The sequence below is a fragment of the Rhipicephalus sanguineus genome, chromosome 3 (genome assembly GCF_013339695.2).
Source record: "Rhipicephalus sanguineus isolate Rsan-2018 chromosome 3, BIME_Rsan_1.4, whole genome shotgun sequence".
Lineage (NCBI taxonomy): Eukaryota > Metazoa > Arthropoda > Arachnida > Ixodida > Ixodidae > Rhipicephalus > Rhipicephalus sanguineus.
The window spans coordinates 204738804-204764962 of NC_051178.1; the positions used below are offsets into that span (position 1 = coordinate 204738804).

General features: G+C 45.3%; 1 protein-coding gene across 4 annotated transcripts in view; it reads left to right on the plus strand.

The window, feature by feature from the left end:
• Positions 1-26159, plus strand: part of LOC119388138 (uncharacterized) — a 266896-nt gene that overhangs the window by 165212 nt on the left and 75525 nt on the right. For 2 of the 4 annotated variants that reach the window (XM_049413829.1, XM_049413830.1), the window contains exon 2: positions 7722-7783. In XM_049413829.1, the coding sequence (XP_049269786.1) occupies positions 7729-7783 (55 nt within the window). In that variant the 5' untranslated portion in view covers positions 7722-7728. Of the gene's footprint in view, positions 1-7576; positions 7784-26159 lie in introns of those variants that run through there. The other 2 variants (XM_037655785.2, XM_037655786.2) reach the window with 1 other exon arrangement.

Genomic DNA, 26159 nt, shown 5'->3' on the forward strand with positions numbered 1-26159 from the left:
GGGGGGTTACAACCCCCGAACCCCGGCTCCCGCGTGGGCCTTTTGACGTGAACTCCCGCGCCGCGCTGCTGCTGCGCCGGACCCGTGGGCTTTCCGCGCTCGGGAAGCGCGCGGAAAGCGAGGGGCGTCTGCTACGCGCTGTAGTTTCTTGCGCCGTGTTTCCACACAGGGCATTTGAAGTCTACTTAACCTTTATAATGCGGTGCGGAATGGAGCTTATCCATCTTTAAGCGTTGTGATATTGCTGGGGCAACAACCGAATGCAAAAAATCATGTGTCAAGCGGCATCAGCGTGGCCTAGTTCCGGTCACAGAGTTCGAGAACGTTGGTGCGTGTGTAAAAACGCGCAAAACGGACACGCACACGCAAAGAACGAAAACAAAAAACCTTATTCGCACGAGTAATCGGGCAATAGCATCACACATGCTCGAATTAAGAGTAATAAAAAAAAGTAAATTACACGCGCAGTCAGCTGAAATACTTGCGCGCAGTGACCGCTTCACACTACGAGCTTTTTACTCATGGTCGCCACTGGTTTGCTAGCCATACGCACACCGCTTTATTCGACAATTCATTATCCTCCACTAGCTCTTTATTATGGACGGAGCACACCGGGAAGACGCAAGGGAAACAAAAAAAGAAAAAGAAAAGAGTAGAGACTGCCATATACGACCGCAATTCTGTTGGCTTATTTTTGCTGCTGAGCTAGCGTGCAACAAGGCTCACCGTGCGCAAACATTTGAAAGAAAAGCAATGCCAGGTAAACTAACTTTATTCCACAAGATTTTGCATAAAAGGCGTAATATAGAAAATGCTTTACAAACATCCAGATATCATGCAACAAAGCTACAAATGCCCGCATTCTTGCTGTACAAGCTGCCTGAACGAAAATACGGTAAGGAATTGACAAATAGAAGTGTAATATCTCAATCACTTCAGAAAATTGTTCAAATGCAGAGATCCCTTATGTACCTAGCCTGAAAAAATGCAACAGGCGGTAATATATATAAAAGAAAACTAGTCACAGTGAAAAACAAAACATTTATTCTGAGCTTTCAGCCTTTATAAAGGCCGGTCCCCGGCCGAAAGCTCAGAATAAATGTTGTTATGTTTTTCACTGTGACTAGTTTTCTTTCATATAATTAAACCAATAGCCAGGAACATTCTTTCGAAACCATATATATATATATATATATATATATATATATATATATATATATATATATATATATATATATATATATATATATATATATATAAAATATTATCGCTCGTTGCATTGGATCGCTGACGTCAGTATGAAACGTTCGCGCGAGATGCGTGCATTGCTTCAAGCCTTCACCATACGAAATGAAAACAGTTTCAAACAACTTATTCTCAACGTCAGATGTTTTCACGGTTCTCGGAGGTTAGCGTTCGCCCGTTTCAGAGACTTTACAAAAAGATGTGGACGAGTAGTTACATAAAATACAATTGTTTCCGTGGCAGTTGAGTGCGCGCCAACAGGGCACCCGACCGCAATTTCCCGCTTTTTCCTCATGACCTCAATATAGCGTCCACCACAATTTCGTGCTGAAGCTCCGGAGTACTTAAATAGCGAGTCTGGTCATCTCTTGAATAAATATAAAGAGATGACCAGACGGGTAAAGCAAGCCTCTTTTGTCCCGCATCGACGCGTGCAATCAGCTGCTCTGAACTGAGAATCACGTTTGTTTTCGGGCGATCGCTTGTAACGTGAAGTGAGGCATACACTATGATGCACTGTTATCGTTTCATTTACTTTGATTTGTCTTGTTTTTTTAAGGTAGAGCCTTAGATGCCTCATCAAACACGAAAATTGACCGTCGGCGTCCCGCGTAGCCAACACGAGTAATGCACAATATCATCACGCGATGACGTCGACAGAACTTGTGACGTTACTATGACGTCATTCAACGTGACATCATATGATGACGCCATCACATGACACGGTCGCTTTGCATTGCCTCCGTGATCGGGGGCCGGCAATGTACACAGAGGCAATGTAAAAGCAGGTGAGGTGCAGGAAGCTTGCAATGCCTTCGATCCTGTCGGCAGTCCGAAAGCCCGTTATGTACAGAAGAAAGCTTTCAGAGAGGGGCGAGGGAGGATCAATGCATCGACTGACGAAAAAGATGACTTCCGTTTTCGAGTCATCTCAGGCGAATGCATGTTTTTTTTTTTTTTTTTTCATGTAATTTTTTCGCATACATTTTACCTATGCGGTCAGTTCTTCAAAATGTATGGGTAAGTCTAACATGTTTACATCGATACAGGTGACCACCACGTTTTTTTATAACCTGACGGAAACAAATCGTCAGACCACACATCGTCGGAATTATTTCTGGTTACAGAAAGCGGGTTTGCGCGCCACACGCCATATCATTATTGTTAGTCGTTACGCAAATGGCAAGCATGCCAAGTTAATGATGCCATGACCTATCGGTCGTGTTGGGCATACGTACATTCGTGCCCCTTCATGCTAATTTTCGTGTATACAACGTGAACGAGACGCGAGTAATTTTTTACTTTTGGTTCGGCAGCCACGCCGACTGACACATTCGGCTTCGCATGAAATGGCTTGAAACAGCAGAGCGCCGGAGGCAGCCTTGTAAAACAAATGGAATGCACGAAATAAAAGATAGGATATGAAGGGTACAAACGTGTTAGCACGCATGAGCTAGTTACTATACGTGCATTATGTGCTACGTTCTCCTGGTTATCTCCAGTTTATTCTTTCCTGCAGCAAGTTTTAGTTCGTCATTCCACACGAAAGTAAGTTAAGCGACTTTTCTCACTCTGAAGTGCGCGCAGGATGCGTTCCTCAAACAGCCGCGGAAGTGTGGACCAATGCGGTGACAAACCAGCTGAAAGGATATATACAAAATCCGCGTTTCACAACACACAAACTAACAAACGCGTTTTCTGTGTGATGAGTCGCTGCTGTATTATGCTGCAGTGACGCAGTATTAAATATTGCCCAAATTTCCGCAATTTCAGCTAATAGCGGCCAAACTATCACGCGCGTAGCAGACGCTCGCCTCTTTGACGCGGCTTCCGCCGCGGAGAAAGCCCACGGATGGATGGATGGATGGATGCTATGAACGTCCCCTTTGTAACGGGGCGGTGACATGTCTGCCACCAGGCTCGAAGAAAAAAAAAAGAAAAGCTTCCTTGTTTCATGTTGGCCTAATACCTTATCTACATTGATTAAATCTATGTTATTATATAAAAAAAATATAAATTCACGGTCTATCTCTCTGCCTCTTAAGGCAGAATGACCTTATTTTTCCCCCATTATTTATTTTTGTTCTTTATCACTACTTTTCTGCCACCAATACTCTAACCGTCTCTTACTTATTTCTATCGCGGACGTGTTCAGCTTTCCATTGTTGTCCCTAAAACCCAAGGCTTCATGTAGACTCGTGCCCACACGTATACCTGGGTGAATATCGCCACATTCAATCAGTACATGTTCCATCGTTTCCTTAGTTCCCCCGCAGCATGTACATTGTTCTTCTTCGTTACTGAATCTCGCTTTATAACTACGCGTTCTAAGGCAGCCCGACCTTGCTTCAAACAGTAAAGCGCTTCCCCTTGAATTATCATAAAGCCTTTCCCTCTTTATTTCGTTTTTTCCCTTTCGGTAGTTACTCAGAGCCGGCTTCTTTTCCATCGCTGCCTTGTTGCCATATCGCCCGCACTGCTAGCCGTATATTTACTGGTGAGCCTCCCAGTTCTTTTTCTCCACTGCGTGTCAACGCTTTTTCTATACAAATACCTGAAAACCTTCTCTGCCCATCTACTATTCTTCATTTTCCTCAGCCTCTCTTCGAATCTCATTTTGCTCTGAGCTTCCCGCACTTCAAAGCCTGTCCATCCCATATCACCCTTTACAGCCTCATTTGTCGTCTTCCCGTGAGCGCCCAACGCGAGGCGGCCCACCGTCCTTTGATTTACATCCATTCCTGATTGTACCTCTGACTTCATGCACACCACTGAGTTCCCAAATGTAAGCCCCGGGACCATCACACCCTTCCACAGCCCTCGAAGCACCTCGTACCTATTGTACCCCCATAAAGCTCTGTGCTTCATAATTGCAGCATTCCTCTTTCCCTTTGCTACCGATGCTTTCTCTTGTACCTCCATATATCTATCCCCCTCATTTACCCATACTCCGAGGTACTTGTACTCGCTTACCCTCGGTATTTTTTGGCCCTGCATAAAGACCGCATGGTCTTCGTGATCATTGAATACCATCAATCCACATTTTGTTGCACTAAATCCTAGTCCTAGAGCCTCACATTCCCTTCCGCATATATCTGCCAGTCGCTGTATATCATCTTGACTGTCCGCAAATAAGACAATATCATCAGCATAAAATAGACCTGGAAGCTTCTGCTCAACCATCGTGCCGACCTGTTTGTGTGACAAATTAAATCCAATGTTGCTACCTTCTAGCGCTTTTTCCATCCTCACCATGTACAGCATGAATAACAGCGGGGACAAAGGACATCCCTGTCTCAGCCCCTTTCTAATTTCAACGCTGTCCTTGCTACTTATTCCTTCCCATTCTATACAAACTGTATTTTCTCGGTATATTTCCCTCAAAAGCTGTATACAGTCGTCGCCTATGCCCACTTCTTTCCGTATATCCCACAAAATTTCCTGATTAACGTTGTCATACGCCCCGGTAATATCTAGATAAGCTACGTATAAGGGCCTGTTTTCTATTTTCGATATTTCTATACACTGGGTAAGAACAAACAGATTATCGTCTAACCTCCTGTCGATTCGAAATCCATTCTGAAGTTCTCCCAAAATATCATTTTGTTCTACCCACGCTTCTATTTTTAATTTTACTGCCTGCATCGCCAACCTGTATAGCACCGATGTAATGGTTAGCGGTCTATACGAGCGAATGTTATCCTTTTCTCCCCTGCCTTTATAGATTAAGTTCATTCTACTTTTTCGCCAACTGTCTGGTATTTCCCTCTCCTGTAAGCACTTTTCTACGGCTTTCAGCAGTGCTTCTTTAGTGTTATGTCCGAGTTCGTTAATGAGGCTGACGGGAACCCCATCTAAGCCCGGTGTAGTGCGCTTAGGAATTTTTCCTTCGGCTTTCTTCCAATTGAAATTCTCTAGTACTACATCTTCGTCGGTTGCACTCCTTTGCGTACTTTTACTCACCGGGGGAATCCCCTGGGCGACCTTTTTAAACGAATCGGCTGTTATCTTTCGGATGTAACCTAGCGCTTCATACCCTTCCAATTGATTTCCTCCTTCATCTACCATATGTTGTTGCATTGTGACAGACTTCCTACCCAGCGCTTTTAGGTGGCTCCAAAATATCCTAGGCGCGGCCTTCTTCTTTTCGCGAATCTCTGTCATCCAGCGTTCACTTTCACCTTTAATTTTTGCCTCGACTAATTTCTGCACAATGGATTTTTGCTCTAAATATATTTCCCATATTTGGTTGACTTCATCCTGTGGCCGCTTCTCCTTTTTTGCTTGTCTGTGCTCCCGTGATGGCTCACGTCGCTTCTCGATCGCCTCCCGGATTTCTTTGTTCCACCAACTTTTTGGCTTTCTCTTTCCTTTCCAACAAATAGTTTTCTTCTCTTTTTCCATTTCTTTTGTGATTATATGTAGGGTCCGGCACGGCAGCGCCGCGGCGCGGAAGTTCACCGCAAAAGGCCCTCGCTCCTCCCATGTATTCGCGCGGCGCTTTGGACACTCCCCCTATTCTAGGTCACTCTAGCTATCTAGGGACCGTACTCTAGCCATGGGAGAACTGATGTTTATTGCTTGCGCACCGGAAGTGCTCGAGCGCGTTGCCAGACTGGGTGGCGTACATAGACGGTCTTAGCGGTAACCGATACAGTCAAGTAGAAAAGCCTAAGCAGGTACCTTGAGCCCTTTCCTCCCCCAAGACATATCTTGCTCGTCTAAGTGTTTTCTCCTGTATTTGCCAACGAAAACGTTACTTTTCAAGTTATTTCCTTTTGTTCACTGAAATTAACTGAAATCCACAGCCAAGTGGCTGTCAAGTTATAATTTTACCATGAAGTCTGCATTACTACATGTTCCAGCATCACAGAAAAGTTTTTTCTTTCTTTTCTCTGTGGATTCAGTGGGCAGAAATGCGGCAGATGTCTGGCTCCGTCACTTTAAGAATGTTGGCACGGAGTTGGATGCGTACAGTGTCAACAGCTGCCTTTTACAATACCTGAAGCATTGCTTTTAAAAATCTCGTTTTATTGATGCTCATATACTTGCATGTCTCACGCAAAAATGCAGCCCTGTGGGATCAAATTTTTGGTTCCCAACACGTCAATTGCCATGCCCACAGATGCAATGTGCACAATATGCCCCTGCCAGTGATCTTGGCTGAGGCACCTGTTGTAGTGATGGTTGCCTTTGGGGAAAGGGAGGGTTGAGGCATAGGCGTGCTTACAGGGGGGGGGGGGGGCAGGGGCCGTGGCCGCCCCCCCTAATCACCTAAGAGTGGGGGGGTGCAAAATCTGCCCCATACATTGACTTAGTAGGGTGGGGGGGGGGGGTGCTGCGATGAACCTTCCCCCCCCCTGATGCTGTGCACGGCTACGGGTTGAGGAATTGTGTCGACAGCTTTGTATGCAATGAACTATAGTCGTAGTACCATTGATTGCAGTCTTTTACTGTTGCAGGCACTCCTGAAAAAAAAAATTAATTCTCATACTTGTTATTTATACTTTGTTTATACTTCGGTGAACATCAAAATGTGAGGTGGTCAGATTAATCTGGAAAGGTCCACCTTACCAGTTGGGGCATCTGCAAAGCTAATATGTGCTTCAGACTTTACCTCATCAATCACCTTTTGCACCTTCAGCACACAGGGCATATACGTAGGTCTATGTCTATTGTTTTGGACAAACCTTGGTTAACAAAGGCTCGTTTTGACAAGTCCACTTGTCAAAACGTTGGCTCCAGCGACATTTCGTGTTCAAGGATTTTTTCACCTATTAAGTGATATATAACACAGCTGCGTCCATTCACAGATCCGTTTGCTCCAGGCCATCCCTGGAGCCATAGGCGTGCGGGGGTTGTCCATGGGACGGGGGGGGGGGGGGGAGTTTAATCGCAGGCTCGCAGCTTCTTCTCCCTCATTTGTTGAGTCCGAAAAAAAAGCTTCACATTGGATACAAAAATGAAAATGAGACATTAACCTCCTTAGATGATTAGGGGGGCAGCCTTACCCCCCCTCCTCCCGCCCTCTAATTAACGAGGACCCGTGATGTTGCATTCCAATAACTGCTTATTTACCACCTTTACCTCCGGAAAGCCTTGGACCAATTGAGCAGCACGTCATCGCTTCATTTAAATTTTTGCATCCATTTTTGTATCGCACGGGGGGGGGGGGTGCGCACGCCTATGCCTCCAGCGTGGTGGAGGCAACACACACGCGTGCACCATGGTTTCCAAACTGGAAGCGGGCAACGCAAGCTGTCCCCGCCCTTGTTGGCGCTCCGCGCGGTCTCTCTGGTTGTTGGCACTGTGCCACGTGGCTCCGTACGGGACCGTCCCGGGCGGGGGAGGTGAGGCGGCGCTGGTGGCGCGACGCGCGCACTTGAATCGTCGTCACAGCGCGTCTCGCCACTAATGAAGGACTCGAAGACGAGCCACTCGGTGTTCCAAACAGGTCCGGACTCGGTCTCGCACAGCAGCAGGATGCATCACATGCTCTGGATATATGTCGCCCTCACCGTCCTGCCGGCTTTCGCCTGTGAGTTGTAGTTTCAGTTTGCTAACCGTGGCGCGCTTTTCTATACAGAACCTCGTCACCTTGGCGGTTTCGTTTCACCCCGTAGTAGTTTCGAGTTGCGCGCGCGCGAAAACACGCGACACCTACACGTGGGTGTTTTAGTGCCTCTTGCTCCCTTGTTCCTCAAGGTCAACGCGGAAATAGGCTAGTCGGAACCGAAGTAAAGTGTTTCTGTTTATGAAGCGGTTTATTAACATCAAACGACTCGGTGCGCACTCCGGCGCGTCATGCATTGATGATCTAAAATAGCGTCTTAAAAAGATTCGGGTTACTAATAAAATTGTAAATGTTTCCTACGATGCCTCCGTCCCTACAACTAGAAAGACTTCATGAGATCTTTATTAATGCCAGGAGACAGAATGAACGGCGTGCATGACGAAGAGTCTAGGCTATTAAAAAAAAAAAGAAGGTAAATGTTTCGATATGTTCGACGAGCTAAGGAGTGTTTGCGACGCTAACAAGGACGGTGTCCAGTTTAGTTCGGTACGTCTTGGAAAAGAAATTTACTACGCTGCTTCAGTTACATTTTATTGGTGATTATAACACTTTCTGAGAGTTTATACCTTTCCGCATTCTTTCGTTCGCTCATGGGACCGCATTCTCAGAACATTTCTGGTGTCGTCGTGCGCTGTGTGTTTAAGTACAGCTAAGATTGTTGAAAGAACTGAATACTGGGCAAGTTGGAAATCCATACTGGAAATGAAAGGCGCTAAAAACGAAGGACGAGAAGGAGTGGACGACACGGCACCAAAGATTGTTGGTTTGCTCATCTATCGTTGTGACTTACTGGCCATCTGATAAACGTTTTCTTCTCTCTCTCTCTCGTTGTGACAATTACGCCGACGCTGTGAGCAAGCTTGCGAAGAAAATCGAGGGCGCGCGAAAAGTCGCGTTGGTCGCTGGGAAGAACAGTGCAGACATAATCGTAAGGCCGAGCTTTCGTCCCACCAAGTAACTGGTGCAAAGAAAGGCGACTGGTAAAAGCACTCAGGTTATGTAAACAGCGCGAATGCGTTTCCTTTTCATTAACGCGCGTTGTACACGCTGTAACATCAACCAAGCGGCACCACTCTCGCGTTTGTGGAATCTTGACTGACGAGCTGGCTGCACACGTACGCTGTTACGCATGGCAGGGAAGGTGACTCACGCGGGATTTTGACGAAGTTCGCTTCAATGTCGTGTGTAGTTATCACGCCTAGATGCGCATGAATCGCGTCACTCTCCGCATCCCGTTCTGCTCTGATGGTTGCAGCGTGGACTGTCGCGTAAAAAAAAAGCAAGAAATAAGGCGGACATATTGGCAGTTTTTTTTTTCTGTTCTCTGCGATTTCGTTCCATACAATGGCGCACATTTCCGAAATGAAACAGTATCCTGAAGGCCGAAGAGCTTTTAAATCACGCAGGCTTGCGTGTATACGTTAATAGTGAAAGTGAATTATTTCATTAATCGACGTCATTTTGAGTGCATGAAATAAATAAATAGATTATATTGTCTTCCCGCGCGCACACACACACATCAGGCCCGTAGCCAGGAATCTTCCGGGCGGGGGGGGGGGGGGGGGGGGGGAGGGTCTTAACTATTTGAGGAAAGCACCCATTTTTCGGTAATTATTTTCTGTAAAAATCGAAATTTGTGAGTATTTAAATGCTATTTAATTAATAGTTTCATATTTTGAGTTTTGAGATTAATCTTCCTAACAGTATAATACGGACAATTTCGGGGAAATGGGAGGGCCTTAGCCCCCCCCCCCCATCTTGCAACGGGCCTGATCAACAGCCATAAAGTATAGAGGAGTTGGCCTGACACACACATACAGACACGAGTGACGTCAGTACAGCGCATGTGTACACCGAACAAGCATAAGTGATCCGGCGGCAGGATTTCAACTCTGGGCCTCCAGTATCGAAATCCGATGCTCTATAGCTACTGTAACAGGTGCATTTTGCTTTATGCGTGAAAATATTGTGAGTAGTCAGTAGCCCTTGACTATTTCCAAGCTGCTTGGAAATAGTCAAGGACACCACGCCCCACGTACATGCGGTGTCAGAATGTTCGGAGCGTGCTCCACAACTGCGATGGTTTCCTTACGCATTTCCTTCGAGCACGGCCGGACCAGAGTGGAGAGGCGACGCGCGTGAGAAGTAACGCGCGCGTCTCTCTTCAAGCCCGGCCGTGCTTCGAGCAAGCCAGCGCGTTTTCACAAAGCTTAGGAGTGTCTTCGATTCACGGTTTAATCGTATGTGGGTGCAGGTAATAAGGATCATCAACAGCAATGCTATATATATGCATTAACTGTAGCAAGCATCATTAGATGGTTTACGCTGCACGTCTATTTTTTTTTTTTTTGCCTGCATTTTGTCATTCAGAAGCACAACTTTTTTTTTTTTTTACCTCGGTGGTACAAGTTCTGACGAGATAGTGATAAGCAGCATCTGTTCCCTTAAGAGCGTGAGCTGCGACACGCACGCCACGTAGTACAGGTGTATACGTGCATATATGCACGACGACGGGGCATCCAGCTTCACGCCGTCTCGAAATGGAAATTAAAACGGCATGCAGCTCTCGGAGAGGGCCGAACGCGTAAGTCACGAGCGCTTGCTTTAAACGGGCGTCGCTGTATCTTCTTCATCCTCTTCACTCTCTACCACAGATCTCGCCTCCCCTGGCCGCGCCGTGTAAGCGAGTGGTTACGCAACTGATCCCACCACTTTCGCGTCAACTCACGCCGCCGCGCGAAGTCACACTCGCGCGCGCATCGCACACGGCATCGTCCCTGAGCGCCGCGCTGTGTTTTCCCACCGGAAATAAATTCAGTGTCACCTGCATCTGTGCACGGCCGGGGCTTGGTGAGGGACCGTTTTATTTTGGGCGCCGGCTCAGGCGCTCCCTGGATTCTAGCTGCTTGGCAAGGAAGAGAGAAGGCGAAATGCCTCGCACAGTGAAGCCCGTGTGTCGCTGATCCGTGGAGAGCCGGCCAAGCATCACGGGGTTACGTGGTGCGTTCACGGCCGCGTCTTGACTCGGGAGACGAGCAATCGAGAGAGCACTGCCTGGATTAGCTGTCCGGAAGCGCTGTTTGCAGACTTCGGAATTCCCACTACGGGATGCAGATGTGGCGCGTACGTCTAAGACACTGCTACCAGCCAGACAAATGTTTATCTCTGTCAACCGGAACACAGCTTTCGCACTTAAGCTTGTAAGTTTAGGACGCAACATGGAATAAGTGGATGCAAGCATTTCACTAATTCCTGTCTCTAGCGTAATGTCGATCAGACGATCGTGTCTCGTAAGAGCTACACGAATGAGTGAGAAGCTTTGTTGTAAAAAAAAGGGGGAAAAAGGAAACCAATTTAACGTTTGCAGAACACCATCATGCATACCATCAAGCAGCACTTCAAAAAAAGTACATAGGATTCTTTTTCTATCTATGCTGTACGCTTCAGTAATCTCCCTCGTAGTCTGATTGCCGTGTGTGCAAAGGATTATGGTATCAGCAAAGAACGGGCTAGCACCCATGTTCTGTACATACAGTGCGGCGCTACATGCGAATGCTCGTTAGCTTCTAGTGAGCCCTTATCTTCTGATAATCTGATATTTATACAGCGACTCGTGTGGCCTATGTAAACATGACCGAAAGAAAACTAAACCTGATAAAAAATACCTTTTCTACACGGCACAAAAGGCGAAGTAAGCTAATTAATTTTGCAACTTTTTTTGTTAGCACAGGAATAAGCTTTCTGCGTCAATTGTCTTTTAATTCTTCCACAAATCTTGCTGATCTTGTTATGGGCAGAAAAGTAACCTTTACCTCGTACCTACCATATACTACATTCTTGAGGCCATGCGACAGCTTGTGTGCGTACGGGATTACCACATTTTGCTCTTTATACTCCGGTTCTGCATTCTCCTATCTTAGAGATGTGACGGATTTTTTATAGGCCTGACTAGTTATTGCGCATTCACGCGGATGATGCTTTCTGGAAACTTCGCTGCTGTCATGCACTTTAATTGTTTTGAACAACATAAAAAAAGTTCGATGAAAACATGACTTATGTAGAGCCGAGAACAAGAATGAAAAAACAATCCTAGTTTTTTACTATTTTTGAGTGTGCGGAGTTCAAATTTTAAGCCGGCTTTTCTGACCTCTGGCTCCATCAAACGTGTTTATCGGTCATGCCTAGAAATTGTAGAGCATCATCTTTTGGTACTTCAAGGGTGAATTTTAATACCGCTCGACATTTTTGAAAAGCATTAAGAACATTATTTAGGTGAAAATTGCAGTTTCTACAGACAATAAAAAGTCATTTAAATATATTGCTCCTTTAATCACACTTTCACTTAAGTTACATGCAAGAGCCCTTAAGAAAATTTCACTTAATACCCAAGACAAATTTTGGTACAACATACAAATTCCCGATCTTTGCCGGTATACATTCCCCTTTCCCTCCACACAAGAAACCAACTAAAAAGAAATAATTTTCAGAAACCACTCATAGATACACCGCTATTATAGGTGTGAAGGTTCGTAGTTGTCAATCCCTGCCTCGCTGCCCGCATTCCGACGAGGGCGTAATGCAAAACGAAATCGAAATCTTACACTACAGCTTGCCTTAATCATATTCTGCTCTTGCCACGTAGTAGCTCACAATGTTATTTAATTTTTTCGCCCTTACATCATGTCTGAAATCGGATATTTATGGGAACACACGTTCAACTCACCGACAAAGAGGCGGTTGCTACGTTGGGCCACTTAATACAACAAAGGTTTCCTGTTTTCTCCCTACGCTTGTGACAGGGAAGCTATGGATGAACGATATGACGGCCTGTGGGTCGCAAAAGCATTGGTCCCCGTAACAGAATGAACGGACAAGGCAGAATCGATTTCGGACACTTCAGTGCTGTTGCAGTAGAAACAAAACGGAGCCCCGTGCTCCCACGTAATTTCAATGCTACCTATTGTTCAAGAGTGTTTGAAGGCTTGCGCCAGCCGGACACTACTACCGTTTAACGTTTCTTTCGTAATATAAAGTACGAACGACTTTAGCGTCGGGGTGGTCAAGCAGATTAGACGGCAGCTGGCCTGGTCGTTTGTGAAGCTGCGGAGTTTATTCAGGAAGTCGCCATCGGCAGCAAAAAGAGACGTTGTAGTGGAGGAAGACGTCGGGATATTGATTTTGACCAAATAGCTAGTTCGTAGGATTCGTAACAGCACACGGTGTAGGGGACAGAAAACAAAGAGAGCACGAAGACTGTAGGGAGCAGCTACTGTTCAGACCGCCTTGGCGCTTTCCGGTATAGTCTTGGCGTTTCACATTCGTCATCTACCGTGGCGCAACCTTACCACATCTCGCGTGCAATTTCTCGATTTCCCGAAATAGATTCCAAGCGACCGAGCGACCTTACTCGCCCACGACATCGCGCGCACTCGAGTGAACGCATTGGGGAGCCATTGCGTGGGCAGACCGGCAAATATCGTCGAAGTAATGCACCCTTCACCTAGCGGTCTTGCGAAATCTCCAGATGAGAACTTTCATAATGGTCCCAGCATGCCAAAAAGTACGAGTAGGAGAACAAAACAAAAACAGAAGGAAACAAATTGGGCACCGCGCTGCGCACTCGCATGAAATATGTCCGCATTTGTAAGGACCGCGCCGCAACGAGCCGCCCGAATTGCCGAAAGCGTTTTGGAGGACACAGAGGCCTGATGCGCGATATAGCTGCCGCGGCCTTGACCCGACCGTATTCAAGGACCGTCTTTATTAGGTGCCAACTGACTTAAGACTCGGATCTATGGGGAGCTCTGCGCGCCCGCTTCCTCTTGTTCGTCGCGATTGGTCGTCCATCGCTCAGGGGACCCACAAAACGAATGCGGAACAAAGAGCCTTTCCGTGAGCTGGCTGGACACGCATACTGCTTTAATAAGGCATCTGGTGCGCGCGCTGCCGCACTATCACTTGCGGTACCGCACATCACTTGTTTCTTGGAAAATAACTTGCTAGCGTTACAGGTTTAACTCTACTGTACTAAATTGCAGATAGTCTCGGTTTGATCTATTCTTTTTGTTTTTGTTTTTCAACAGCGGAGGTGTTTATGCCAGCCGCTGATTGTTATCCGTCCCCAGAAAATTATCATCATCATGAATCGGCACACGCTATGTTCGCCCTCTTCTTCCTGTTCGTCCTCTTCTTCATCTTCTGCTTCGTTCACAGAACACGTGCGCCAATTATCCGGCGCATGGTTCTGATAACTCTGACGGGTGAGAGAACGAGTACAGAGATAAGAAGAAAAAAAAAATTTTTGGCGAGGCGAGATTCGAACCCGCGTACCCACGATCCGAAGGCGAGCATCGTAACCACTCGGCTATCCAGGCACGCTAGCAGAGCATAACATAGCCTTGTATAGCAAGCAAGGTGGAAAGGGAAGCGAGGATGAGGAGGAGGAAAAGAAGGAGTGGCGAGTAAAGCATATAATGGAATGAGAGAAATAGAGATGGAAGGAAGAAAGAAAGAGAGAGAGAGAAATAAAAAGAAGGAAATAGAGAGAGAGAGAAGGGAAGAAAGGCAAAGAGAAAGAGAAAGAATCAGAGAAAGAGAGGAAAAAGAAATAAAGAGAGAGAGAGATAGAAAGTAAGAGGAAGTGCGAAATAGAGAGAGACAAAAAGAAAGGGAAGAAAGAAAAAAAAGATATAAACAGCGAGAAAGATAGAGAAATAAATAGATAGGAAAAGAAAGAAAAAGAGACAAATAGATATAGAAAAAATATAGACAAAGAAAGAGAGGAAGAAAGAAAGAGAAATAAACAGAAACAAGGAAGGTCACACAGTTCCGCTGTTCCTTCAGGCTTGGTACCTCTAGTGCGAAGTTGCCTTAATATTTTTTATTTATCGAGAGCTTTTGTTGATCGTAGTTGTCCAATAGTTTGGATATGTACATTGATGTTTTTGATGTAATGCATATATACAGGGTGTTCAAAATTAAGATTTATGGTTCTCTTAAAATTCAGTACTGGGATGTGCGTGAAAACCACCTTTGCAGATAAGTTTTCTACCCCGGGGGACACAAAGTGAGACAATAATTATCGCTGTCAGCCACCCAATTAACTAAGATTGGATAATGAACTTTTTAATGAGTGCAGCAAACGGGTATCATTGTATTGAAAAGTTGGAGGCAGTCGCGTTTCCACACAGTTCCACTTGGAAGAATTCTTCTAGAGTGTCTGTATCCCGAGGTATGCAGCTGCAAAGTTTAATTGCGCTTTGCATGATTACGCATGCAAGACAGTGAGCACTGGCGCAAAGCTCCTCCCCGATGTACCGCGGCAGTTGCGTGCGGCGTTTAATCTTACAACTGGTCGAAGGCACAGGCAAAGATGATAACGGTTACCCTTTTGCTACCGGCTGGCGATAGCAAGCAATGACTGCTCGTCACATTAGGGAGGAGCATTGCGCCCAGTGCTGGGCAGTATCGAAGATACATGTATCTTAGATACTATCTTAGATACTGTATGGGTATCTTGTGTCTGTATCGCGATACTTCTCGAAAGACGAGTATCTGTATCTGTATTTCCGATACATTCGATAATGTATCGTGTATCTTAAGATACAAGATACTTCTATCGCAACACAATCGCGCGAAACAATAATCGCTGGCCAAGCTCCACTTCTCAAGCTGGTACTGGTGCCACTAAGCCATCTGAATAAGTCTTAGGGCAGTGACGCAATTTTATTTTTCCGCCACAGTACCCCAGTGAGGGCAGAAGATGAGGAAAACAAGCGCGCGCGCGGACACGCCCAGCCCACGTACCTTTTGTTTACTCGATTTCTTTTCTTTTTAGTTGCGCCACTGCCGCGACACTTGCTCTTAGCCTCTGTCCTGCGCCGCGTCTATCGCGCAAATTCTGATGTTGCTACAGTGTCGTTATAGAAGATTCTCTTGCGTCTTGCTCCGTAACGAAATGTGATGCGTGCAAGAATGGGGTTCCTTTGCACCGCGTGGATTTTACATATCAGCGATTTGAATAATCTCGTGGATGTAAGTTTGACATGCATGCCGTGAATTAACTTATATGCAAATAAGAATCTAACAACGTTAGCACCACTGGTACTGATGCTAGGTCTAAAAGAGCAAGCGTTTACCTAAAAGAAACTATCTTGGCGTACCGTATTCTTAACTTGCTAAATTTATTCAAAGAATTTGTGAAATCATAATTTGATTATTAGCGCAGGTGCTTTCTTAGCTGTCATTTTACATCCCTTACATTACCTAAATCTCTGCACTGTTTTTCCGGTCTGGTAACTGTATGTCTTTTGCAACGCGCTCCCAAAATAAGATCTCTGCTTTATTCTTCTGTCTACTTTATTTCCACTACTGTTTACACATTCACACGTTGCCAAGGCGATTTTGAAAACAAATATATAATTATGTGGGCGTACCTTGCGTAAACAGTCGAAAACATTCTGCTTACCGCTTAGGAAAATAGCTAAATTGAGCTTGCATTATAATAATGGAAATCATTAGGAGCCATCTTAAAGATGTTAGGAAGGGGATTCGAGAAACTTTCTTTTGCTGAATGCTCTGTTTTGCTCATGAACGTCCCAACAAGCCGTTTCAGGCAATTTTCCATAGGCACTGAATTATCTGTTGTCTCAACAGGTAAGTTGACAATACTTCATGCTCATAGCTATTAAGGACGCTGTCTGTATTGTGTTTCTGTACTCATTCAATGTGAATGTTTGATACACAACCACCTCTCTGTGTGCTGCGACGCTTTATGGAACTATACAATACGTCTGAGACGTTTCCGTGTTGCACATGTTTTTTCGTTGAAGAAAAATTGCTAAAAAGATTGCACGTTAGTGAGCATATCAACAAAGGATCCTTTACGCCAGCAGATAAGTAGAATGACAGTTCAATGCAGTTTTACGTCATCTACGTATACACCAGGGGTCTCAAACTGAGCTTATAGCCAGCGGGCCGCAGTCGCTAAATTTTGTTGCAAGGGCCGGGACAGTGAAGATGGTGGGAGAGAGTTGGAGCAGAATGACGTTTGAAAGGAAGCCTTTCCCATATCTCATATATAGGTCATTTCTGAAGGAGCTTTGGAATCAGGATTCGAGAAACATCGATAGCGATGTACAGAATGACTGATATCTGGACGCGGATTCTGAAATATAGGGTTTTTGTTCCACGGTTATGTTTTAGCACATATGGTGACCACATGTTCCTCACGAAAGGAATGCTTGAGACCAGTCATGTCTGTGCAGCTCACGAACATACCGATTTAGAAAATGAAAACAAATGAGACGAAGGCGGTCATGTGTGGGGGCCGGGCCGCTAGCGAAATGGCTCAAACCCCTAGTATACACCATGCGTCTCCCCCCCCCCTAAAAAAAAAGAAAAAAAAATGTCGCTACCAGCATTGTTGCTGCTGTACACCTGTCTGGATATACGGTAATGTGGAAGCTGTCTTTTATGAACAAGGTAAAAGTCCACACCGCTATTTGCGCCGTCGTGAGAATGCTTCTATTTTGAAGTTATTGTGATTATATGGCAACCTGCTAGCTGGTCGGTAACTGTGCAAAAAAGCAAATACCGCTGTCAGCGAAGTGTACAAAGAATTGTCCTGTGAAGAAGCTAAAACAAACCCCAATAAGTTATTTTGGAAGGAAACTAATGCACTTTGAGCAAGAAGGGCAAAACTTTTGAGATACTAACAGACATTTTATTCAAGTGAAGCAAAATAGGTCACAGTTAAGAAATTTTGAAGCAGACATTTTCGTGCATAGGCGTTTGCTGCTGCATTATATGGATCTATAATTAGAAATTTGAGAATGTATCGAAGTATCTTAAGATACAATTGCCAAGTATCGTATCGGATACAATTTTCGCGGCAGTATCTTGTATCTGTATCTCCAATACTTCTTGCCTGAGTATCTTGTATCGTATCGCGATACAATTTCACAGTATCTTTGCCCAGCCCTGATTGCGCCGATCCTCACCGTTTTGCATGCGTAATCATGCGTAGCGCAATTAAACTTTGCAGTAGCATAACTCGGGACACAGACACGCTAGAAGAATTCTTCCAAGTGCAACTGTGTAGAAACGCGACTGCCTCACACTTTTCAATACAAAGATGTCCGCTTGCTGCACTCATTAAAAAGTTAGTTATTCAATCTTAGTAAATTGTGCGACTGACAGCGATAATGTCTCACTCTGTGTCCCCCTGGATGCATAACTTATCTGCAAAGGTGGTTTGCACGCTCTTCCCAGTGCTGAGTTTTAACAAAACCATAAACTTGCTTTGAACACCCGGTATATACAGGGTGTTTTCCTTGAACAGAGATTTTTTTTAAATAAAATTCTATGACAGTCAGGCTCCTGTTGCTTTCGCACATGAACTCTTCGTCGAGGCGGAAATACTTTTCCGCAGCTAAATTGACATTAACAATAATAATTACCAAAACAATCTTCATTTTTTAATTATTGATTTGAGGGCAGCTGCTTATGTTAGAAAAATGTCGCGCGGGCCAATTTATGACATACCCGTTTTTTCAGAAATCGCGAAAGTTGCACGTAAATAGAGATATTGGTCATCGAATTTCAGGGGCGATATCGGTGTTGACGGCGCCCGGCGGGCAGGAAACGCGGCCTCTTTGTTGCGTCAAACCGGAACTACCCGTGACAGGGAAGAGAAGAAATTTAATCAAGGCGCGCCGAAGCAGAACCTTTTCACAAATATCGGCAAGCGTTCTGAAATACACAAGTAGACAGTTTATTTGTGTGCGATGTGTAGTGCTTGTCTGTTTCTTTCTTAAAGGAACACTAAAGGAAAATATTAAGTCGACATCGATTGTTGAAATAATGGTCCAGAAACCTCGTAGTGCTACTTTTGTGCCAAGGAAGTGCTCATTTTGAAATAAAATCACGTTTTAGTGGTCCGCATCGCGTTGGCGCACTTCAAATCACCGGCTGACAGCGGTGTTTCTCACGTCGCTGCTGCCGTGCCCAACTGTGCGGCGGCGTGCACTGGCGGCGTGCGCCATTCGGGCATACGGCAACATCACATGCATGCGTCATTTTGTCGAACTTTCTGTCAGAGCGACTTTCACGAGCGCGCAAAACACACGCGGCAGTACGCAATACTGAAACTATACCACTGAGACGCGACCACGTGAGCGAAACATTTGAACCACGCGCGCCGTTCCCCATGGCAACACCAAAGAGGTACTTTTTTCCATGATTCAAACAGAAACGAACAAGCAGCATTTTGTTACGCCTCTTGATGCACGGAAGCTTCTTTTTCTATTGTAGCTAGTTTGATTACGAGTGATTAATTGTAGTCGAACTCTCTCACGCCATCGGGACCATTTCCGAAATGTGCCGCTCGTGGCGCTCATCGTGTGATACATTTAGCTTAATTTCTTGGTAAGTAGGGCACTGCTGTTCATAATATTGCCGTTTTAGACGTTGTCATACATTGAGCTTTCACTCTGACATATATTGTTATTTGCCTTTAGTGTCCCTTTAAACTCTAAACAGGCGCGAAAAACTATTTCGCCTGTCTACAAGAAGTGTCGCAGTGGTTTCACCCTGAGTTTTACGCTTCACAGAGGAAAAAAAAATTCATACTGCAGTTTTCTTGCGCACAGCTCGAAAGGAACAGATAAGCACCAAACACAAAGGTAAAGCAACGAGGTGGGGCAAGTGAGATGAATTGCCGTTTTTCACGAAAAGATACTGCCGTGGCACGCCTTCATTCAAATTTTGTCACTTCCTTATCACGGGTAGTTCAGGTCTGGCGTAACAGAGCGGTCGCTCTTCGTGCGCGCCGGGCGATATTGCCCTTAAAATTCGATGATGAATATCTCGAACTACGTGCAACTTTTCCGATTTCAAAAAAAAAATTGATATGCCATAAATTGCCATGCACTACAACTTTCTAATATAAACAACTGCCCTCAAGTCAATTATTAAAGAAGTTAATTAACGAGTGTTAATTAGTCGCCGCAGTGTCATTTCAGCTGCGGTAAGGTATTTCCCCCTCGACGTGGAGTTCGCGTGCGAAAACGACAGGAGCTTTCATGTCAGCATTTTTATTTAGAATATCTGTAGAGCCTAAAAAACACCCTATATATATATATATATATATATATATATATATATATATATATATATATATATATATATATATATATATATATATATACACACATATTATGAAGCTTATTTAAATAAGTCTGTAAATGTAACCTTATGTAAGTAACCTCTCTCGCAGCGTCGACAAGGCCAAGGATGGCTGTTTTTTTTTTTTTTGGCGGCAATCGCCAGTATAGGCTTAAGATACAGTATTCAGGTAGAAAATTATGTCAGGTTTAGTTGGTAAATTCATGCGCTTCGTTTGGTGCATGGTGAAGTATAATCTGCCGTACGTCAATCTGGGGCATGTTTCACGTTGATGACAGTAATCTATAATTGCGATCAACCAATACTCAATATGCGGCCACTGTTTGTGCACTGCACGAACGCAAGGTTCTCGGAATAACCAGAAAATGATGACTCTGTACCGATAGCTCTGATTACGCGTTCGTCTGTTCTTTTTACTTATGTATTGTTCTTCCCGCACTTAATTGTAATAAATAAATGAATAAATAAATAAAAGTCAGCAGATTTTATTTACGTTTTTGTTATAGCGGACCTGGTGCAGACTGCAGAGTTGGCCGCATGAATTTTCCGATTTCATGCACGCGTGCGCGACTGAGCCTGCGGCATATGTAATCTCAGCCAAGATTTCATTTCATGCTGTCCTGCTCCATTTCTACGTTGAAAAAAAAAATAGTATGTCCACAAAACAGAACAAACAATTTCATATCATTCCTTTCACGTCCGTACATATTCTTGTCCTGTCCCGTGTTTTTGCATTGTTTCAACTGCGACATGCAGGACAACGTTGATATGAGCATTTTATGTGAAAGGCTGCAGCGAGACGTGACACCAGGCTCGTACTTTAAAACCTTTTGATGCATACAAATCATTATATACAGCTAGCCCGGGTCAACGGCCTGAACCACCTTAAACGCTCAGTGCATGCGTGTTCGTGTTTCTCATTTCTTTGGCGAGAGAGCATAATCAATTCTGCCGATGAAAGTCATATTTATCAAAACAGCTCGCAACACTGAGGACGGGAAGTGTGCTGACATCGAAGGTTGTCTTCGTGTCGCGTTGCATCGTTCTGAAAGTGTGCTGAACGCTCTTACGAGGTCTACGTCGACATTCACTTAGAAGCACCATGCGTGTTGAGCAGGACTGCGGCGCGGATTTAGGATACTGGTTCTTAGAACGGCGCTGTTGCAACTTGCAGTGTTTGAAGCGCATGTAATCGTACAAATTTTACCCTGCTCTTTTTGTTTCTATTAAGAATACGTGCTTTTTGTCTTTGTCCTCGACTAAGCTGTTTGTTGAGAGTAGTAGCTACAATTCATACAAAGATTCGCTATTTACATAACAGGCTATGATGTATGACATAGTAAAGTTTATTTACATGGAACTGTAGATACGGTATTGCGCAGACCATGGGGTGCAGCCCTAACACTCATGCACTTTGTGGTCGCCTTTTTCTCTTGTCCGTCGTTTCTCTTGGCCCTATTTGCTGCTTAAATGCCATTAGGACATCGGTGACGCGCCTCTCCTGTAATGTATAGCTAAAAGCAGCCAAAGTGGATGCTTAAGAGAGTTGGTACAATATGCTAGAAAACAAGACAGACAGAGCACCAGGAAAAGGTGGGAGGAGACAATCAACAGGGCTGACTTACAACAAAGGTTTATTCGTCCAAGCCACGCAATGTATACACTTGTACAGTCTATAAACAAAAGGAAACACGGGACAATAAAGTGATAAAAACAATGATAAAAAATCGGCAGATCCCGCGCCTTGTGGTAATCGGTTTCATGCGAAGCAATCAGCGAGTAGTTGTCTATATGCTGCATTTTTTGTCTTGAAGCCAACTGTTACGAGGTATGAGCACATCGTGGCTTTACCAGGCACGTCGACAACGCTGCCGTTTAAGGGGTAACTTATGGTATGACGTAACGTACGCACTCAGTCTAGAGAACTGACGTCACTATTATCAAAATGAAGTTCACTTTACGGTGCTATGATGTGAATATCATACGTAACGTTAGCTTATTCCACTGGGGTCGAGCAACGCTTGAATATAGCTTGATGAGTCATAGCAATACAAATGTTATGTTTATTACACTTCTATAAAAGTGGAGCCAACGCTGGTACCACAACTGACGTTAACCCGGCATGACGCCTGTATCATATATACGAGGCGTATCTACCGGGAGGGGGGGGGGGGGCGAGGGGGAAGGGGGCCTAGCCCCCCCCCCCCTCCCCCACTGAGAAAAGTTAGGAGGGCGGAGCCCCCACCCCCCACTTTCGACAGTGGTCACTGTCGGCTGCACACTGGGAAACCATCAACTGAGGCAAGGTTTGACCTCTACACAGCAATCAATTATACAGGGTGTTTTTTTTAGACAATACAGATTTTTTATAAAAATACTATGACAGTAAGGCTCCTCCATTTTTGTACACAAAACTCCACGTCGAGGACGAAATACTTTTCCGCATGTAAAATGACAGTGTTGCGACTAATTAACAAAAAATCGTTAGTTAACTTTAGAATTAATGATTTGAGGGCAGGTGTTTATATTACAAAGTTGTAGTGCGTGCCAATTTGTGGTGTACCTATCTTTTAGAAATTACAAAAGTTGCAAGTAGTTAGAGATATTCGTCATTCAGTTTCATGGGTGAAATCGAAACAGATCGTGCAAGGCCAACACCACCTAAATATTGGGAAGGCGCGCACGAAGCGCGGCCGTTCTGCTACGTCAGACCGGAACTACCCGTCACATGTGAGCGACGAAATTTCAATGACGGCGCTCCGCGGCTGTATGTTCTCGTGAAAAGCTGCAAGTCATCTCACTTGTGCCCGCACATCGCCTTAATTTTGCGCGTAGTGTTTGATACTTATCTGTTTCTTTCGAACTGTGCGCAAGAAAACCGCAATATCAACCTTTTTTTTTGTCTGGAGAGCATATAACTCAGGGGCGGCCACTGCTGCGCTACTTCTTGCAGTCAGGTGAAATAGTTTCTCACGCCTCGTTATAGTTTAGGGACTGTTTACCGCTCGCAAAAGTTTTATTGCGATAGCAATTATATGGACAGTCTCGGCTGATTTTTGCCGTCGCCGCCGTCATGCACCGTGTATGTATATATATATATATATATATATATATATATATATATATAAAGCGACAACGAAAATAATTCAAAAATACTTTCCTACACGCGGAATCGAACGGGCGACCTCTCGCTTCGCTGCGCGCGGCGTTAGACGGTTAGGCCACGAACAGTACCGTCTTTCAGCCTGCTAACGGCAAGCTATTTATATACACCATTTACTTCAGCATGTTTTTTTAGTCACCACATAGATAGCTTTAAAGATTGTCGCCCTGCTTCTGCGAACGCCGTTGCTCTTCGCCTTACAGGGCGGGGTCACCTTCGTGCGCTTATCTCGAGGAAAGAAGGGGGCGGCCGGTGGGGGGGAGCGGGGGGTTGTATGTCTTGTGTTTTCCCCGCGATGTCCACGCTGAAGTCACAGAGCGTACGAAGGTCACTTCGCTCGCTGCAGCGGCCGCGTTTGCGAAAGGAGCGCGCTGTTCAAACAGAAATAAGTAACAACTGTGACAATTAGTTCGCGCTCGTCCTGTGTGTACCTGTTCGTCCGTTTCGCGCGTCCTGCTTTATGTTTGAGCAGTGCACTTCAAGTGTCGAGCTGTGACGCATTAGTTCGCGCTCGTCCTGTGTGCGTTTTCTTCGTGCGTCCTTTGGGCTCAGCGACGCGCTGGCAATTTCGAGCTGCTTTCCGTTCTTCGCGTTACATTCCAATTTATTGCTGTCGCATTCATTGCTTCGCCGTTGCGGCGAAACTGACTTTTTTTCTGATTGTGGTGAAAATGAGAAGATCGTTCGTCACATCGGCGGCAACGAGCATGCTTTTGCCCTATAAAAAAGGAATTATATTTTTAATTTTACGTTGAAAATTGTGAAAGAATGACCGCTCACCCAACGGCGCTGTGGTTCAATCTACTGGTATGACAAGAAATCCTCGCAGGTATAGACTCAGTTTGCTTAAAAACAAACATGTATAACTTGAAATTGTATTTTACGCACATGAGGCACCGTTCGATTGCGTCAGAGAGTAATTATTTGCTTTTTTTTTCTCACGCATCTAAAAAGGCGCCCGGTGGCGCTGCTTGCGGCGCCGTCTTCAATTTTGACTGCTTCATCTCATGCGCTATGCTATCCGGCTCTCCGCGCTGGTCGTACTGTGCCGCTGTATTGATGTTAGGATGTCTCACATGTGCTGCGCTGTGAAGGCGTGCATTCAGTGTCTCTTTTTGATGAATCGACTTGTCTTAGATTGCGGCAGAAGTGCTAAAATCAACGCATAGACTGCGATTACAGCAAAACAAGTGTTCGGTAATTGTATAATAAGGCTTCAGTTAACCGCTATCGCGCTGAAAACGACTGTTACATTCATTACAATAGGGGTGCAGCGAAAATAAAGTAATCCTATAGAAATCACATGTGCTTTCGGTTTTAATTTTTACCGGCACTACAATCGTCATCGCGTCCACCAACCAGTGTTGTGGGAATGTTTCACGCCAATGATCATCATCATGCCGGCGCGCGCTCTCTCTTCGTCGTCTTTACCTTCTGCTTCGCTCTCCGAACACGTGCACCCGGCGGGCCCTCTCCCGCTGCGCCGATTTGTCCGGCATTGGATGCAATAACTCGGATGGGCGAGAGAACAAATACAGAGAGAGAGAAAAAAAAGAGCAAGGGACAGAAAGAAAGAGAAAGAGAGAATTGGAGAGAGAGAGAGAGAGAGAAAGGGAAGAGAGAAAGATAGGAAGACAAATAAGGTCTCTTCGATTTGGCTTGCACTGCCTGCACTAGTTCTGGAAAGTGCCGTGGCGGTGCGAAGCGGTGCTGCGCCGGTTCAGCAAGTGCAGGTGCAGCCGGTGCAGCCGCGACACTGGCGACACTACCACGCGGCGGCTACCACCGAAGATGCAAGAGCAGGCCGTGTTGGTCGAACAGCCGACGCGGCGTGTATTCAGAAGCACACGTTGTTGGGCTAGTCGGTTCATCTTCTTTCAGAAGCCACGGAAGTGGCTTCTGAAAGAAGATGCGCTCCCCTTATCCCTCCCCTTGTGTTTTCTTTGCGCGAAATAGCCACTTCCGTGGCTCCTGAAAGAAAGGCGGCGTGTATCGCTGGTGTTGTTTACCAAAACACTGCCGCGGTGGCACTCTTCGTAGCTGCCGTATGGAACTGCTTGACTCTGCAGCGAGGACGGTTCGGACAATGGCGATCCTCACAGCAGGGGCGTAGCCAGAAATTTTTTTCGGGGGGGAGGGGGGGTTCAACCATACCTAATGTATGTTCGTGCGTGCGTTTGTATGTGTGCGTGTATATATACGCAAGCAAAACTGAAAAATTTCGGGGGGGGGGGAGGGTTTGAACCCCCCCCCCCCCCTTGGCTACGCCCCTGCATCACAGCGACTCCGAGGAGGAGTTTGACTAGGGACCATAGTTTGACGGTGTATGTGTTTTGTCGCCTGCATGTTGGTACGTGAAGATGTAACTCCTGTTCCCGGGTACGAGAACGTCGTCGGCAGGTTACATGAGTGTAATTTCAAGAGACTGTTCAGACTATCTAGAGGCGTTTTACTGGTTCAGCGGAAAATTGCGCTGGTTTCGGCCTTCTATGAAAGCGTGTGCGAGGCCATACAACAATAAAAAACGAAAGTATCTGAGGTCCTTTGACCGACGCTAAGACGACTTGACGCGAATGTTCAGTTATCTTGGAAAGTGTATGCTCGCAAATTTGTGTTCAAAGGGTTTTACTGGCGTCGCCACTTCACGCTAGACTATAGGGAACGAATGTGACAATTCTTGTAAACCATTAAGACACATGTATATGCACGCTCACCTGATGAATACATTTTTAAACTCCAAAGTATTTCTAGAAGACTTCCTATCGCATCAGCTTCACGATTTCGCAAAGGCGAACTGAGAGAGCAGCATCGCGAATCGCGCCACGTCTTTATTATTTTTTTTTTGTATCATTCATATTGCCGTCATGTACGGTGAATTTTTCTGCTCACGAGACATGTAAAAAGACCCGCCTTAATAGCTGCCGAAAAGATGTGGCTAAGATTACCCGTCGGAGTCAGCAGTTTAACTTGCTTTTGCACGTACGCCCTGAA